Genomic DNA, 17,685 nt, shown 5'->3' on the forward strand with positions numbered 1-17,685 from the left:
CCGTAAAACTGAGTTTAGTCAGCTACCATTGCTGCGTTTAGAAACACCCGAATCGCGGTATGGTAAAGCACTTATTTAAAACAAGCATTTGCAATGCAATAGGTCTCGCATTAGGAAAGTTTGAGCTATTGGTATTGTAAACGACACATTTTTTATTAATGTTTTATTTTTGAAAATACCGAAATTAATAGCGTTGTCATTTACAATGCCAATAGTTATAACTTTCGCAAATGTGACACCTATAGCATTTGTAATGCAATATGTGTTGTATTTACGTGACTTACATGTATTGATATTACAAACAACAATGGGTTTTATTTTTTTTTCAATAATTAATACTTAAATGAAAGTTATTATAATTTATAATGGCACTAGCTTAAAGTTTTGTAAATAACTTTTGTGAAGATTATGTTCAGTGTATTTTATTGTGACGAAAATCCAAGAACGGAAGTGAAATATTAACATCTTTTTGTTACATTTGCAATAAAGCTTGAAACATTGAGAGAACATGTGTGAACCTGGTGTTGTTGAATGGTTGCACAGATTGATGCAGTGGTGGCGCTGAGTGATGTTGTGATGGCGAACGAGTGATGCCGTGGTCTTCAGTGATGCTGTGGTAGCGCATAGTGATGTTGTGGTGCCGCCGAGTGATGCTGTGGTGGTGCCAAATAAGGGTAAGCCTGCAATATGTGCACTACCTGGCTCGTTGTCTACAGCAATTTTCACGCATATGTTTGAAGTAAACTGTTTAGCCTCCTTCTCCCAGAGTACCTGTTTGCTGCTCAGTAGAGACAGTACACTCCCATTAAAAGCAATGAAGCAGTGCTAAGAAGTGCCGGTACTATTCCTTCCAAATTAAAAAAGTGCAGGTACTGGGTAACTGATAGTGCCTATCCATTTAAAGCACTGACTGAGAAGCGCATAGAAGCAGTTGCAGGATCTGCGATGAGGCTGAGTGTGTGTTTCATGGCTCAAACACGAAGAAAGAAAAGAAAGCCACCGATAAAGGTAGCATTGCTACGTAACTTACTCTCCCGCCGAGAACAGTGGAAAGAAAACACAGGCTCCACGGGAGCTTGCAGACCGACGGTGTTTGTCCTAAATGCTTCAAGATGTGCCTCCACGGGGAACATGGACCACAGAGGTGACTTATTAATGAGGAGAAACCAGGAAGTGGAGAGTACATTCCGAACAGATAAGTGAGAGGGTGAAGCGAATAAATACAGAACACAGACGAAAGGAGCGCTTTCCCTTCAGAGAAGGGCATTGTGAAGTATGCTATAGCACCCGGGAGACAGACAGCAGTTTCAAGTTCTTGGCAGGCATCAATGACAAAATTCAATCTTAAGTGCCAAATAAGGGTAAGTCTGCAATATGTGCACTACCTGAAACCTTCACTCACAAGAAGAAGCGAGAGAAATAAAAAAAAATCAGTTTAAAATGGAAGGAATTGGACAATACATAGGATCAGAATGAATTATTGTGAGGGGGCAGAAATAACATACTTGGAGCAGACGTGGTCTCATTGTAGATCCGCCATGGCTATGTACAAAGCAAAATAAATAACTGTTATTGTGCCTTCCTAAAGTTATTGAAATTGTAACCCAGATTTTTCGATATCAGCACCCTGAATCACTCTGCACGCAACATGTGGCGCTTTGGAGATCAATCAAAAATAAACGGTTTCACCCAGAGTAGTGACTAAAAATCGTCTGGGGTGGTAACTTTTGTTCAGCAAGCTCCTGTTTTTTTTTAAAGATATGCACTGGTGATACATATTTCAGGACTGTTTAAATGGTGTAAGTGGTAATGTAGGTGGAGCTCAATTCCTATTTTAAACAAGAATTGTAAATGCAGCAGACATCAAAGGAAGGGTGGCAGGGGAAAAAGGGCATTGCTGTGGGGAGGGGGGAGGAGAAATGCGACACGGCCTGGCGGCCGTGAAAAGTGCGAAATGATCCCTTTCAAGTGAAGCTGCTGGAGGCAGATGGCTGGCTTTCATGTGCACGCGCTTTCAGGTCAATGCGCTTGCGCATTGAGCTTGCTTTTCACGGGCACAGCATGAAATCGCCCGATGTTTAAGCTCTCGTTAAGCCCTTATATTCTTGCAAGCTCAATGCGCAAGCGCATTGACAGGCGAGACCTAAAAAAGCAACAACTATGGCCTCATTGTATATAATGGAAATGGCAAATGCCTCAGTTCTTATGGGAGAGAGTGTGGCGTAACGGGGTGAAGAGCAGCGGACTTTGGAGCGTGGAAATCAAGCATTGAGTCGCTCAACATCCTGTGATTGGCAAAATGAATATGTCTTTATGTAATGTTACCGGGGCCGTATTACATAAGTTGCCCCGGGGGCGCAATGGGCATTTGCGCCCGCTTTGCACGCCACCAGGGCACTTTGGTATTATAGAAGGGGGTGAAGACGCTTGTGTGTTCCCTTCTATAATACCGATAGCGCTGGTGCACTGGCCCTCCACTGCCACCTTTCCAAAGGCACCAGAAAATTGAGAAATAGTCAATCTCATTTCAGGCCTGTCTGCCCCCGACACTGACTTTAACTTGTCTTACAGCGGCTTGGAACTTAAGATCTGCTGATCACAATCTTGTAGCAGTAGAGAATCCACTCTGTGCTGCCCCCAGACCCTGTGTCTTCTACCTCCCTAGCTGCCTGCACTGAAGGTCCCTGCCACCCAATATTAGGGTCATTTATTCTCTCCAAGCGCTTAAAAACGTCCTTAAAATACAACAACTGGAAAGTTACAATAACTGAAACATTCTGTTGTAAACAAGTAAAGTTCCCATCTTCATGCTTTGATAGCCTGTAGATATGCACTGTCATTGCTAGCCTGTAGATATGCACTGTTATCGCTAGCCTGTAGATATGCACTGTTATCGCTAGCCTGTAGATATGCACTGTCATCGGTAGCCTGTAGATATGAAGTGTCATCACTGGCCTGTAATTATGCACTGTCATTGCTAGCCTATATGCACTGTCATCGCTAGCCTGTAGATATGCATTGTCATCGCTAGCCTGATGATATGCATTGTCATCACTAGCCTGTAGATATGCATTATCATCGCTAGCCTGTAGATATGCACTGTCATCGCTAGTCTGTAGATATGCACTGTCATCGCTAGCCTGTAGATATGCATTGGCTTCACTAGCCTGTAGATATGCACTGTCATCGCTAGCCTGTAGATATGCGCTGTCATCGCTAGCCTGTAGATATGCTCTGTCATCGCTAGCCTGTAGATATGCACTGTCATCACTAGCCTGTAGATATGCATTGGCTTCACTAGCCTGTAGATATGCACCGTCATCGCTAGCCTGTAGATATGCACTGTCATCGCTAGCCTGTAGATATGCGCTGTCATTGCTATCCTGTAGATATGCGCTGTCATCGCTAGCCTGTAGATATGCATTATCATCGCTAGCCTGTAGATATGCACTGTCATCGCTAGCCTGTAGATATGCACTGTCATCGCTAGCCTGTAGATATGCTCTGTCATCGCTAGCCTGTAGATATGCACTGTCATCGCTAGCCTGTAGATATGCATTGGCTTCACTAGCCTGTAGATATGCACTGTCATCGCTAGCCTGTAGATATGCATTGGCTTCACTAGCCTGTAGATATGCGCTGTCATTGCTATCCTGTAGATATGCGCTGTCATCACTAGCCTGTAGATATGCATTATCATCGCTAGCCTGTAGATATGCACTGTCATCGCTAGCCTGTATATATGCACTGTCATCGCTAGCCTGTAGATATGCTATGTCATCGCTAGCCTGTAGATATGCACTGTCATCGCTAGCCTGTAGATATGCATTGGCTTCACTAGCCTGTAGATATGCACTGTCATCGCTAGCCTGTAGATATGAAGTGTCATCACTGGCCTGTAATTATGCACTGTCATTGCTAGCCTATATGCACTGTCATCGCTAGCCTGTAGATATGCATTGTCATCGCTAGCCCATAAATATGCATTGTCATCACTAGCCTGTAGATGTGTACTGTCATCGCTAGCCTGATGATATGCATTGTCATCACTAGCCTGTAGATATGCATTATCATCGCTAGCCTGTAGATATGCACTGTCATCGCTAGCCTGTAGATATGCACTGACATCGCTAGCCTGTAGATATGCATTGGCTTCACTAGCCTGTAGATATGCGCTGTCATTGCTATCCTGTAGATATGCGCTGTCATCGCTAGCCTGTAGATATGCATTATCATCGCTAGCCTGTAGATATGCACTGTCATCGCTAGCCTGTAGATATGCACTGTCATCGCTAGCCTGTAGATATGCTCTGTCGTTGCTAGCCTGTAGATATGCACTGTCATCGCTAGCCTGTAGATATGCATTGGCTTCACTAGCCTGTAGATATGCACTGTCATCGCTAGCCTGTAGATATGCATTGGCTTCACTAGCCTGTAGATATGCGCTGTCATTGCTATCCTGTAGATATGCGCTGTCATCGCTAGCCTGTAGATATGCTCTGTCATCGCTAGCCTGTAGATATGCACTATCATCGCTAGCCTGTAGATATGCATTGGCTTCACTAGCCTGTAGATATGCACTGTCATCGCTAGCCTGTAGATATGCACTGTCATCGCTAGCCTGTAGATATGCGCTGTCATTGCTATCCTGTAGATATGCGCTGTCATCGCTAGCCTGTAGATATGCATTATCATCGCTAGCCTGTAGAAATGCACTGTCATCGCTAGCCTGTAGATATGCTCTGTCATCGCTAGCCTGTAGATATGCACTGTCATCGCTAGCCTGTAGATATGCATTGGCTTCACTAGCCTGTAGATATGCACTGTCATTGCTAGCCTGTAGATATGCATTGGCTTCACTAGCCTGTAGATATGCGCTGTCATTGCTATCCTGTAGATATGCGCTGTCATCGCTAGCCTGTAGATATGCATTATCATCGCTAGCCTGTAGATATGCACTGTCATCGCTAGCCTGTAGATATGCTCTGTCATCGCTAGCCTGTGGATATGCACTGTCATCGCTAGCCTGTAGATATGCATTGGCTTCACTAGCCTGTAGATATGCACTGTCATCGCTAGCCTGTAGATATGCTCTGTCATCGCTAGCCTGTAGATATGCACTGTCATCGCTAGCCTGTAGATATGCATTGGCTTCACAAGCCTGTAGATATGCACTGTCATCGCTAGCCTGTAGATATGCTCTGTCATCGCTAGCCTGTAGATATGCATTGTCATCGCGAGCCTGTAGAGGAGTACTGTCATCGCTAGCCTGTAGATATGCACTGTCATCGCTAGCCTGTAGATATGCATTGTCATCGCTAGCCTGTAGAGGAGTACTGCCATCGCTAGCCTGTAGATATGCTCTGTCATCGCTAGCCTGTAGATATGCATTGTCATCGCTAGCCTGTAGAGGAGTACTGTCATCGCTAGCCTGTAGATATGCACTGTCATCGCCTATCACATATCACATAGCAAGCAGGAATGTCTGTCTGCAACTGCTGGACAATGGGCCTATGTATGCAAACAATGGTTTCTTGGCATGTGTGTGCTCAGTACTACATTCTTGCTAGTTATGTACCACCACTGTTGCTATTTACATTCCTCTACAATTAGTACTGCTGCTAATGAAATAAAATATAACAAAGGTCAATCCAACAACTATCCTAACTTGCAATATACTTAAACGTCATGAGCAGTATGCTTTAGGCAACACTGTGACGTTTTACACATAGCAGTCATACTACTAAACCACACTTTTCCGATCAATAGTCGCCATCAAGACGCAAGAAACACACCCACACAGACGGCGGCACATACATGTCTTATTTTTCGACAATCTTATTGCGCTCTGAAGACAAGGAAAGCCAGTTTACATTTTAAGATCTACAAAAAGAGAGGTATAAAGCTGATACAGAGGGAGCAGCCCCGGAGCGGGACCTGGCTGGGCGTGTGCTGGGCGTGCGCGCCCACGAGGTCAAATCTCGGCCAGAAAAAGCTCGTAACAGTCTGCTGTCCACATTTCCCCAAAAGTAACTACATAAGTTGTCTCGCATAGACAGCAAAAGCTTCGCTTTTGCTTTCGTCTAGCGAGACCTAAAAAGGGAAACCATAGGGAGTTCCTCTAGGTGTGAGCAATCTTCCCTCGATTCGTCCTGGATATTCCCTTTCCCCAGATGAGAGTGACTCTTCGTTAACCGCATGCGTGCGGGCGGAATTCCGCCCGTACGCTGAGATTTTCAAAAGCGCATGTTACGTGACGAGCTGGGCTCGTCATCAGCGTGCGAGGAGGCTACGCCATGACGAGCCCAGCTCGTCATCAGCGTCGAAGGGGTTAAGAAGGGTAAAGGCAGAAGGAAAGTCTCTGCATAGACTTCCTCTTCTAGCATCTTACTCCTTAGCCTTATGCTGACTACCAGGGAAGTAAACCATCTGGGCAAGGTATTTCTTGAATGCCACAGATTGGTTATAATTCACCCATTTAGCTGTATAGAATAGGTAACTAGTTAAGCAGGGATACTCTTCATGGCCAGTTAATTTGAGGCCACACAGGTTGATCATGTCTTACAAAATCCTAACAACAGGCTTTCAAATGGGACAGTGTCAAAACAAATATATTCCGTTGTTTCTCATACGTACAGCGTTAAAGAAGAACTGAGATTGGGTGGAATACTTACATTGTCAGATTGAATCAACATATGCTCCCAATAGTAAACTTTAAGGTTGTTGGGCAGTCAGCCAGCGTACACGTCCCCAATGGGCAAAGGTGGGGTATTGGTGATGGGGTACATTTGCTTCTGAGGGCTGCAAGCTCTTTGGTCTGCATTTGCACACTCTTTGGAGCCATTACCGAAGCCCTCCAGCGGCAGCTGGTGGGGAGGGCAAAATTGCCAGTGACCTCTTCGCCCTGTGGTGGAATTTCAAGCAGCAGAAAAAGGGGGCTACCCGAAACATTTGGACTGATTTACTGTACTGACTCCTTGTAGGGGTGTTGAGTTGCCTGGACACTCAGTAGGTAGGAGTGGTCCTGGACCTTTCAGCTGTACCCTGGGATCCTTGGAGCTGAACATTTTGGGGGATTTGCCTGGCTAAAGGTACCCCGGCAGGGACGGAGCGCTATGCAGTGCCCTGGTGTCAGTGTTGACATGGAACTGTGGGTATTGCCCATCCCTCTGTGAAATGAAGGGTAAGTGTAAGTTGCCACTAAGGTATGCGTGTCAATAATCCCCATCATGCCCTTGGTTCAGGCAGGGCCGGACTAGGAACAGCAATCAGCTCTAGCAGATTGCTGCTCGACCGGCCCTGGGAGCAGGGGGGTGGGGGGTACGTGCTAGTAAAAAGAACCACTCCTGCTTTTGTTACAGGAGGCCGATATTGCAGCTCTGCTGCAAAACCGGCCCCAGTTGTAGATGGATAAGGAATAGTGGCATTCAGGCACTGTTCACAATTGTTGTGTTGCTTGTACAATCTTTGAACTGTTTTTGGGCTGAACTTATGTCCTGTATTCTCATAACTATAATGTCTGCTTGATTATGGTTCTCTTTTTTCACTGAATCTGTGTGAATAAAGATAAAGAGCTACACCTTGGCAAAACCACAATCGAAGTTGTCTCCTATGAGTCTTTCCAGAGGGGAGGGAGGGGGGGGGACGAGCAACTTGCATGTTGTGCACACTTCCTCACTCCCACCCCTTCCTATTTTTGTTTCTTACTCCCTTATTCATTCCTTTACTTCTCATTCCCTTCAAATCCCTACCTCTCTGCTTATGGCTTTATTTCCTTCCTGCCCCTAATCCCCATAAATCCACGGCGGTCCTCGTTCTAAGGCTTCTTTGTCTCTTTCTCTTCATCCCTTCCTTCTTCTCTTCTATCCCATCCTTCCCTACTCTGTTCTCTCCACCCCTCTTCCTTTCTTCCTTCTTCCTGCCCTCTCTCCCTTCATCCCTCCGCCTCAACTCCCTTCTCTCTCTCGGAGCATGCATTGCCGTGTTACCAGTGTACCTTTGCTCCCTCTAGAGAAACTGGTGGTCGCCTTGTACAGTTATGAGCCGGCTCACGACGGGGACCTGGGCTTCCAGGCTGGGGACCATCTACAGATTCTCGAGCAGTAAGTGTGGCTTGTGCAATGTTACTCTGTGAGCCAACCCAGGGCTGTAGCCCCTTAACTCCCATGTCCAGAGTCATCTCAAGGGTTTTTCGGGCCCTCTGCAAGTCAGAGTTTGGGGGCCCCTGTTTGAATTGTATTACCTATTTTGTACTAATAGAAGCTAGCATAAAGTCAAAAAGATATTAAAATAGTTCAACTTACAGAAACTGAATCACACAAAAACAGCTCATATATTCCTTTGCCCGGTGCCTAGCAGCGGCTCCCCCGGCATGGCGGAGGTGCGTCACCTCACTGGCTCAGAGCCAGCAGCTCAAAAATTAAACAATATTTTATTATCGGGTTTTTTTCCGCTGCTGGCTAAGCCAGCGTGTGTTGGGAGGGGCCGGGCCGTGATAGGGAGGAGAAACAAAGTGGTGTGTGCACTTCTAAGTGCGCATATTTGTTTGGCCGGCGGTCGAAGGCCAGCCAAATAGATATGCGCAGTTTGGTTTCTCTAACACAGCTGTATTGCACAGCTGGGTTGAAGAAACAGAACAGACTCTCTGTGCCTGAGCGAGCGTTAAACAAGCCCGCTCAGGCCAATCCTAGAGCTGCTCTTATGCTAATGGCAATAGCATGAGAGCAGCGCGGGGATTGCACAGGGAGACTCTGATGCTGTCCCAGTGTCTGCTGGGACCAGGAAACCTCCTCCATCCTCTCCACCACTTTTTCTTTATTTCAGCTGCCGCTGCCAGTACACCAAAAATCCTTAAGATTACACCACAGAGAGGGAGAGATCGAGATAGAGAAATACACTCAGGTGATGTAGAGAGTGATTACCTTCAATTGATTGTGCCCCCTTTAACGCTATGGGCCATAAGGATTTGCCCACTTTGCCCATGCCTTCAACGTCTCTGCACCCGTCCGAGACTTTGGTGGTCAGACACAGGGGTGACAGCCGGCCATAGAGCTGAAGGGAGATAGGCAAGCCTGGGCCCTGGGAGGCCTATCCACGCTCCAGCCCAGCCACCCTCCGCATAATGCATACAGTTTGACCTTTAATGCAACCTCTTCCGATCAGTGAGACCACAGCTGTAAGAGATTTTAGTGGTAGGAAGGGAGGGCTGGAGTGAGAGCTGGAGGCTCATTCCTGTAGGTGTTTGGACTTCTAGGGTGACCATAGTTCGAGCAAGAGTCTTGCCCAGCCTGGGGGAGTGATGCAGGCTCCTACTGCCCTTGCAGCGTTGTAGGCCTCAATCCTTCAAGGGGGGAGGTGGGGCATTCAGCCCAAGGCCAATGAATATCTGTGAGATATGGGAGACTCAGGGGCCCCTCCTCACATTTTGCATGGGGACCCATAATATTGTGTTATGCAACAGGCTGCCACTTGGATCAGGCTGGCTTGGTCTGATACAGAGGTGTTCCAGTTGCCTATTTGGTTGCTCCACGAGCCCCGCGTGCTCCTGACGAGGACTCAAACATGTGTTTTTATAACACAGGGCACAGCACGCTACACTTTTCACTCTAATGATTTCGAGGTCAACTGCAGGAAGGTAGATGTGCAGACTGGACTTAGGATTTGAGGCTGCTGGCACTACAGTGGGAGTGCTTACCCCTGCCACACAACCCAGTGCATAAAAACCTTATTGGCAAGACATGTCAAATATGTATTGTTAAAGGAAGGGCACGGGATAGTTAAAGGGACCCATAAAAAGTAATTTTACCTCTTACCTTTCATGGCCATTTCCTGTGAAATGCTGCTTCCCCCGCCCCCTTGTTCAGTGTTTTCTGCTGACGTGCAGGGGCATGAGCTCAGACCTTCTCCTGCGTTGGTTGGCGGTTGCTAGTAAAGATCACATGCAGTTTATGAATTAGATCAGATTAAAGTATCTACTCAGAAAAAAACAAAAAACGAATATGCCACAGATTAACTTGCAAAACTTCAACTGCGCCAACTACTTGTAATGCCCTGGCCTATTCAACATATAGCTTAGACATAGGCGCAGACCTTTTAGACTCAGCAGCAACAGTGCCTGGCCTCCTGATTGGGACTCAGTTCAGAAGCACTACTGGCCACCCATGACAGATTCTAGATCTCATGAAAACTTTCCCTTCAGTGGTCTGGTGATTGTCCTACAGGTGACCTCAGATCCCACTTTCACTCACTGGCTGCTGCTCCGAAGAGCCTCTGGCCGAGTTCTGGCAGGTGCCTAAGCCGGTGCACTACCAACTTCACCTCTGCCTCTTGAGATCAGGATGACCTGGTGAACTAAGTGTTGTTCAGTCGCTCAAGTATTCGCAGTTTCTTCGCTTATCTCCGAGCCTTTGTAATCCATTTGAATGCCTCGTCGCCACTGTTATATCCAATTTACAAAGCTGTGATCTCTAACTGGTGTCAGAATCTACACCTATGAACAAATGTATTATAGTTAGTCAACTTAAAAAGGAATGTAAAAATATCAGCATGTGCTTCTTTTCTGTTTAGCCCTCCAGTTTAACAGTCCCTTCCAAATGACGCTCACTGGACACCTGGGAGGATCCGCTCCTGTCAGCCATACATACATGAGAGGAGCCTCAAGTGTCAGACAATTTCTTGTGAGAGAGTCCTCATCTGTCAGTCAACCACAGCCGCGTGGAGACTAACCCAACATGCATTCAAACAGGGGAGAATCCCAACCTGTCCATCAAACCTTTCTCACGGGCCACCATAGGCCAGCTACGCACGTGAAGACCCTACCCTGATAGTGATTCAGTTAGAACGAGTCACTCACACTTGGAATTGACTCATCTGTCAAGTACCCACAGGTGGGAGGTGCCTCACATCCTGGTCAGCCTTTTTAAGGCGGTCAGATTAGTCAGTTACCCACCACAATGTAAGGGCTTATTTACATTCCCCTTACACCACTGGTGCGTCAATTTTTCCCTTATTAAATTTGAAGCGCCGGTGGCGCAAGGGGCTTGTAAATAAGCCCCTTATAGTTTTTTAGTGATTGAAGAAGACATTTATATAATGTATTTTACACTGTAGCACTTATAAGCGCTGATCAACTTCATATTCCGTGGCACCAATTATATTGAGGATTTAACGCCTTAGTGACACTTTTGTACCTAGAAGTGCAGGCACGGGAGGCGGTAGGAGGACTCCAGAGGGGACTGCGACTAACGCCTCCCATGGGCGGCGACCAGGCGCACAACACCCATTGGGCTCACCGGACTTCAGTCCCCCCCACCTCACCGCCATCGTGTGTGTCAGCCCGGGCTGAGACAGCTGCGCGGGATGGCCACCGTCTAATTGCAGCCGCACCCGAGTACTTCACAGGTCTTTAAAATACCATTTACTTGTTAATAAGGCTTTTGTTGTGTTTTCACCCCTTCTTAGAGCTACTCTGCCTATGGCGGGAAGAATTAGCCCCCTCCCCCGAAATCTTTTTCAGGCCCCCCACCCCTAAATTTGGCTCTAGTTGCCCGCCTGGTGGCGACATAGGGCCAGGCAGCAGGAAACGTTATAAAACATACAGCAATTCTTTAAAAGCGCCCAATTGGGGCCGAATGCCGAAGTCATTACATGGCCAAAAGGGATCTTTGTGAGGGGGGGACTGCTCAGTATTGCAGCAACCATCATTGAATGCTGCACAAAATAAGTACTCACGCATCTGACCCCAGAGTTGCCACCATCATCTCAATCCTTGCACGCCACAGACTGTGGAGCCGCTACAGGCACAGACTTCATGTAGGGTGCAATGACGGCGAACCCGGGAGGCGAGGAGCGAGTACAGAAAATAACCATCCAAAAACCAGTCCAAAACAGCCCACTCAGGGAAGGTAATAGCGGGGCTATATACTATATGATTGTTTCACTGAATGTTATGGGAAATATTTTGCACTGTATGAGAAACTGAACTAGTAGGGCCTTCTACCCGGTATCTGACTTTGATTGTTTACTTCTTGTTGTTTTACAATGTTGACCAAAACTGTTCTGAGTTCATGCATGCTTCTGACTCTGTGTACAGCGCTCTGAAACCCGCAAGGGTCATGTTCGCGCTTTATAAAACTTTTCAAATAAAATAAATAAATAAAAAGTGTCGCCAGCTGCAATTGCAAGCTGAACCTTGTTGTTGAAAGAGCGGGGATACGAGGAAGCAGCAAGCAGGGGTTCAGCGCGGGAGGACTGCATCCGGCGCAGAGGATTTGAACCTGCTGATCGAGCAGGTAAAGGAGGTGGCGGTACAACACGGAAGCAGTAGGTTGCCGGAGCATGTCCTGGGCCTTAATGGCAAAATCAGACAGGACAGGTACCACCTGTTGGGCTTTCAGATCGATGGCACTTTCTATTACAGTAGATGCATTCCCCTGGGTTGCGCCATATCCTGTGATACTTCAAGGCCATTAGCACCTTCTTAGAGTGGGCCATGGGAGATAGATGTGAGGTTGCACTACCTTGATGACTTTCTTTTTTGGGGAAGCCGGTCTCAGCACAATGCAGAACCATGCTGGATCATTTCATCTCACTGACAGAACAACTCGGCCTCCCATGGGTACGTGACAAAACGGAGGGCCCATCAACACAGTTAATATTCCTCGGTATCAAGCTATACTCAGTGGAAACAATTTGCAGATTACCAGTGCCGAAGATTACAGACTTAAAACGGCCATCTCAGCTTTCTTGGCCATGAAGAAAGCGGCCCTAAGGGAGGTTCAGCAGCTATTAGGCAAACTCAACTTTGGGATGAGGGTCATCCCTGCAGGAAGAGCATTTGCTAAGCGAATGGCTCGGCTAACATGGGGTCTCTCCCAGAAGCATCACAGGGTCTGGTTGACCGTCGGGGTCAAATGATACCTCATGCAGTGGCAGGATTTCCTTGCTAACGTCAGTGGGACTCTAGTCTGATGGGACCCTGGGTGTCAGATGAGCAATAGAACCTCTTCACAGACGCAGCAGGGGGCGAAGGCTTCGCTGCCTCCTGGTGTCAGCCTGGTGCGTGACGCGGTGGTCAGACAACTGAAATGAAGCAGGCTGGACAAATAATGTGGCAATGCTGAAGCTCTTTCCCATTGTGGTGGCATTTTTGTGAAGGCAATGGAAGCTTGCCAAGCAGCGACGCTTTGGTCTGACAGCCGCACGGTGGTACAAGCGATAAATTTGGGCGCAGCTAATTTCCCAAGGGTGTTGGACCTGCTGCGACGCTTGGTGGGCTGCTAGCTGAGCGCAAACACAGCAATAAAAGCCACATATGTCTCTAGGTGCAACAACTCTATCGCAGATGCTCTTACTCGGTTCCAGTGGACTCGGTTCCACCAACACCGTGAGCAGAGGATAAGATTATGCCATCCCTTACTGACCTTTGAGAAGTGGTGGAACAGACCTTGCAGTCTCATTGACAAGGCCCTTGTGCCCACAACCACCACCACTAATTGTAAGTGCTGGGAGGGCTACCAGAGGGTGGCGGCGGGGGAGTAACACATGGGGAGATTGCTACACCAGTAAGGTGGGGAAATGTATTCATCGGGCAATTACAGGGGGAAGTCAAAAGCCTGGACACAGAGCCACCTGAGCACTGCCCCGTATGCCTTATGTATAGATACTTGCAGGACAGTCTGCAGGGTGTTGGCCCTGATCATGCACCTCATTGTACGTATCTCAGCAGGTTCCAGTTCACAGCTGTGATGCATATGGCATTAGCACAGGCTAGTCTCACATCTGAGTCTTTCGGATCACATTCCTTTTGCATCAGCATAGCCACGACAGCAGCTGCCGTGAGGCCTGGGGGAGAAAGGGATCATGAGGCTAGGCGGATGGAAATCCTGTGCCTTCAAGGCTTACATAAGAGGGTAACTAATGCAGAGCTTCATTTTGACACCACAGAGGTCGGATGCAGGAAACGGATGGTTTGGATAGTGGGCCACTCCTACATTACAAGAGCCGAGCTATGGGCCAGCTCGGGGATACTTTATGGCGGTATATGGCTGTGCAACATCAGGGTGGTTTGGATGGGCAAGCCAGGCTTTAGGTGGACACAGCTTCTGCTAAGAGGTCACTAAGTGCTGTGGACAAGGGAAAAACCTGACACCATTGTGGTGCACCTGGGTGGCAATCACCTCACCGAGCTAGGGCGCAAGCAACTGTTGGAAATGATGAAGGCCGATCTCACAACCATCTCCCAAATGATCCGTCCCACAGATGTACTGTGGTCTGAGGTGATAGCAAGATTTGAAAGGTGGTGGGGCTGTTAACCATAACGCGGTAGAGAGATCCAGAAGGAAGCCTAACATCTCAATGAGTAACTTTTGCAAGGGAATGGGCTGAGAAGTTGTCAGCAGCTGCTGTCCATGAAGGTAACAGCAGTGGGGCGGTCGGACCGTGTGGGGGGATTTCGAGGGACGATGCAGAGGGAAAGTTATTATTATTATTATTATTATTAAGTGGGTTTTATTAAGCGCAGACAACCCGGAGGCCTCGTAGCGCTGAAATGACTGGGGGACAGGTAAAGGCGATGTAGTTATTTAAAAAGAAGGGTTTTCAATTCCTTCCGGAATTTTAGGAGATTAGGTTCCCCACGCAGGGAGACTGGCAGAGAATTCCATGCCTTAGCTGCATTCCAAGAGAAGGAGCGGCCTCCCCATCTGGCACGTTTGACTTGGTTTTCGGTAGCCAGAAAGGCTGTGCTGGAACGCAGCGACCTGCGGGGGAGATATGGAATGGCCAGCGAGCAGATCATTGCTGGCGCTTCTTTCCACATAGCCCTATGCATAAAGCACATTGATTTGAACAGTGTTCTAGCTTTAATGGGTAACCAGTGGAGTTTTTTTAGGGCAGCAGTCCCTGAGTCCCGCCTGTTTAGGCCCAGCAGGAGACGGGCTGCTGCATTTTGCGTGACCTGGAGCTTCTTTGTTGTGGAGGCTGGGGCCCCTAGGTACAGCGCGTTCCCGTAGTCTAAACGGGACAGGATGATAGCTTGCACCATGATCCTGCGGGCTTGAGGGGGGAGAAGTGGTAGTATTTTCCTGAGCATACGCATCAAGCCAAAACAAGTGGCAGATACGATTGTTGCTTGGTAGGTGAAATTCAAATTGGCATCAAGCCAAATGCCCAGGCTCTTTATTTGAGGTTTGGACTGGGGCTGGGTGCCCATGCATGGGGGCCAGTTTGGTAGCAGGCAGGGGATGTTTGGATTTCCCAGAATCATCAGCTCCGTTTTATCACCATTAAGTTTTAGGTGAGAGCTGGCCATCCATTTGTTAACTGCCACCAAACATTCCTCGAGATTAGGCGAGGAAACGATGGTTTGGTTCACGGAGACGATCAGTTGAGTATCGTCAGCATATGTGACCAGCTCCAGGCCGAATGAGTGAACGATGTCTGCCAAGGGGAGCATATATACGTTAAAAAGGGTGGGACTCAGGGACGAGCCCTGAGGCACACCCTGGTTAAGAGGCCAGGACCTGGATTGTGTGGTGCCCTCAACTACTCGGAAAGAACGATTTTCTAGGAAAGATTGTAGCCATCGAATGGCTGTTGCTAATACCCCTATTTGTTTAAGACGGTGAATGAGGATGGTGGTGTTTACAGTGTCGAAAGCGGCACTAAGATCCAGCAAAATAATTGCTGTAGTGCCGCCCGAGTCCATCTGTTTCCTAGCTAATTCTGTTACTGTCAAGAGAGCTGCTTCCGTTCCCAACCTGGGGCGAAATCCTGCCTGGGAATCGTGAAGTATGCTGTTAGATTCTAGGAAATGGGTGAGAGATGAGTTGATGTGTCTCTCGAGCAGTTTGCTTACCCAGGGGAGCAAGGATATTGGACGATAATTGGCCATGTTGTCTGGATCTAAAGAGGGTTTTTTCAGAAGAGCTCGTACTTGTGCTTTCTTCCAGGCCGTGGGGACTATACCAGTAGTGATGGAGTTATTAAGGATGTTAAGAATAACTGGGCGTATTGTATCTATGATTTTTTTTAAATGGCATGGGGGTGCGGGATCGCTTGGGGATCCAGTTTTAATTTTTTTTATGATAAGCTCCAGGTCGTCCACTTCTACTGGAGGGAATTCTACCAGTCTGTGGGGTGTGATGCCGGGTGGCATGGTTGCTTCGAGGTCAGCTAGATCTGGAGCGACAAATGCCGATGAAATTAATTGTATTTTATTATAAAAATATTCTGCTTGATTGTTACATCGGGATTGTGCTTTACTGGGGTCAGGGGGGATAGATGGGATATCAATTAAAGATTTTGCGATGTGAAATATTTCTCTGGGACAGTTCTGGGCGTTATTAATTTTGTCTTCAAAGAAGCGGGCCTTGGTTGAGTTAATCTCTGCTTTGTATTCTTTTATGGCATCATGATGGTTTATTTTGGCTGAACTGCAGCGAGTGGCCCTCCAGGTTCTTTCTAACTTCCTACAGTGTCTTTTCATTTCTTTAAGTTTGGGGGTGTACCATGGTGATACCTTAGATTTAGTTTTTTCCCTTAGGGTTGTTTGTGGCAACACATCGTCAAGGGCCTTGGTGACCCATTGAGAGTAGTTGTCATACAATAGAATTGGATCATCTATAACTTGTGGGATGTTGGTAAGTAGGGCATCTGTCCACCTGTCAACAGAGAGCTTAGTCCATTCTCTCCCCTGAAGCAGAGTGCGCGGAGGTGGTGAGGCAGAGGTGGTGTGTTGCCACCGTAGGGGGACCAGGTAGTGGTCAGACCAAGTGAGGGCCAAAGGGGTTCCTACTACTAATCTGTGGTCATTGCTAAATACTCCATCCAGCAGATGGCCTTTCTCATGTGTCGGTTCGAAACCCTTCTGAGTGAGTTGGATAGCTTCCAAATTCTCTAACAAGGCTTTGGTTGAGGGATCGTCTGGATTATCCAGATGGATGTTGATATCACCTAATATGGTGAGGTGTGGGCTAGTGACCGCTAAGTCAGCAACTTTAAGTTGTAAAGAGTCAAGAAAATCTCCCATTTGGTTTGGGGGGCGGTAGATAAGTATACCTGAAAAGGTCGCCGTAGGAGAGAGGTCAAGGTTAATACATTTTCCCTCTGCATCGTCCCTCGAAATCCTGCCCATGCGGCCCCACCTCTGTTACCTGCACAGACCGCGGCTGGTTGTCAGGCATGGCCCCATAAATTCAAGAGACCAGGTTACTACTCGGACGACAAGTTTCACTTATCCAGAGTCAGGATAGACAAGTTCCTGTTGAACACTGTAGGGACGCTTAAGCTGTTAGGTTTTTCTTAGGGCAGGACATTTCTCCTTCCAGGATATAGGGGCGATGAAGGGAGCTGACGGCAGTTGTAGAACCCCCGGCTGTGTGGCGGGGTACAGCTACCAGGATGGCCAAAAAATGACATCACACGAGGACAGAAAGAGATGAATACCCAAAGTCCTTGGGATCCCTCATGGCTGGGGCTCTAGTGCACAAACAAAGGGTCAAGAGATGGCCAGCGCTGGGTGGACACAACACTTGCTTCCCAGGCACAGCCACAGGCCTGTGAATGCCAGACATTGGTAGCAAGGGAAGCCTTGAAGCTGCAACTTATTGTTCCAATGAGATAAAGGAAAGAGTGGTCACAAGAGGACTCATGGCGATTGACAAAGTGATGGAGGGCCAACCAAAC

General features: G+C 47.6%; 1 protein-coding gene across 3 annotated transcripts in view; it reads left to right on the forward strand.

Moving 5' to 3' along the window:
* The window catches only part of LCK (LCK proto-oncogene, Src family tyrosine kinase), a 564,072-nt gene that overhangs the window by 410,392 nt on the left and 135,995 nt on the right, over positions 1–17,685 (forward strand). For all 3 annotated transcript variants that reach the window (XM_078680721.1, XM_078680719.1, XM_078680720.1), the window contains exon 4: positions 8,012–8,102. In XM_078680721.1, the coding sequence (XP_078536847.1) occupies positions 8,012–8,102 (91 nt within the window). The remainder of the gene's footprint in view (positions 1–8,011; positions 8,103–17,685) is intronic.

The sequence above is a fragment of the Lissotriton helveticus genome, chromosome 3_1, assembly GCF_964261635.1.
Source record: "Lissotriton helveticus chromosome 3_1, aLisHel1.1, whole genome shotgun sequence".
Classification (NCBI taxonomy): Eukaryota; Metazoa; Chordata; class Amphibia; order Caudata; family Salamandridae; genus Lissotriton; species Lissotriton helveticus.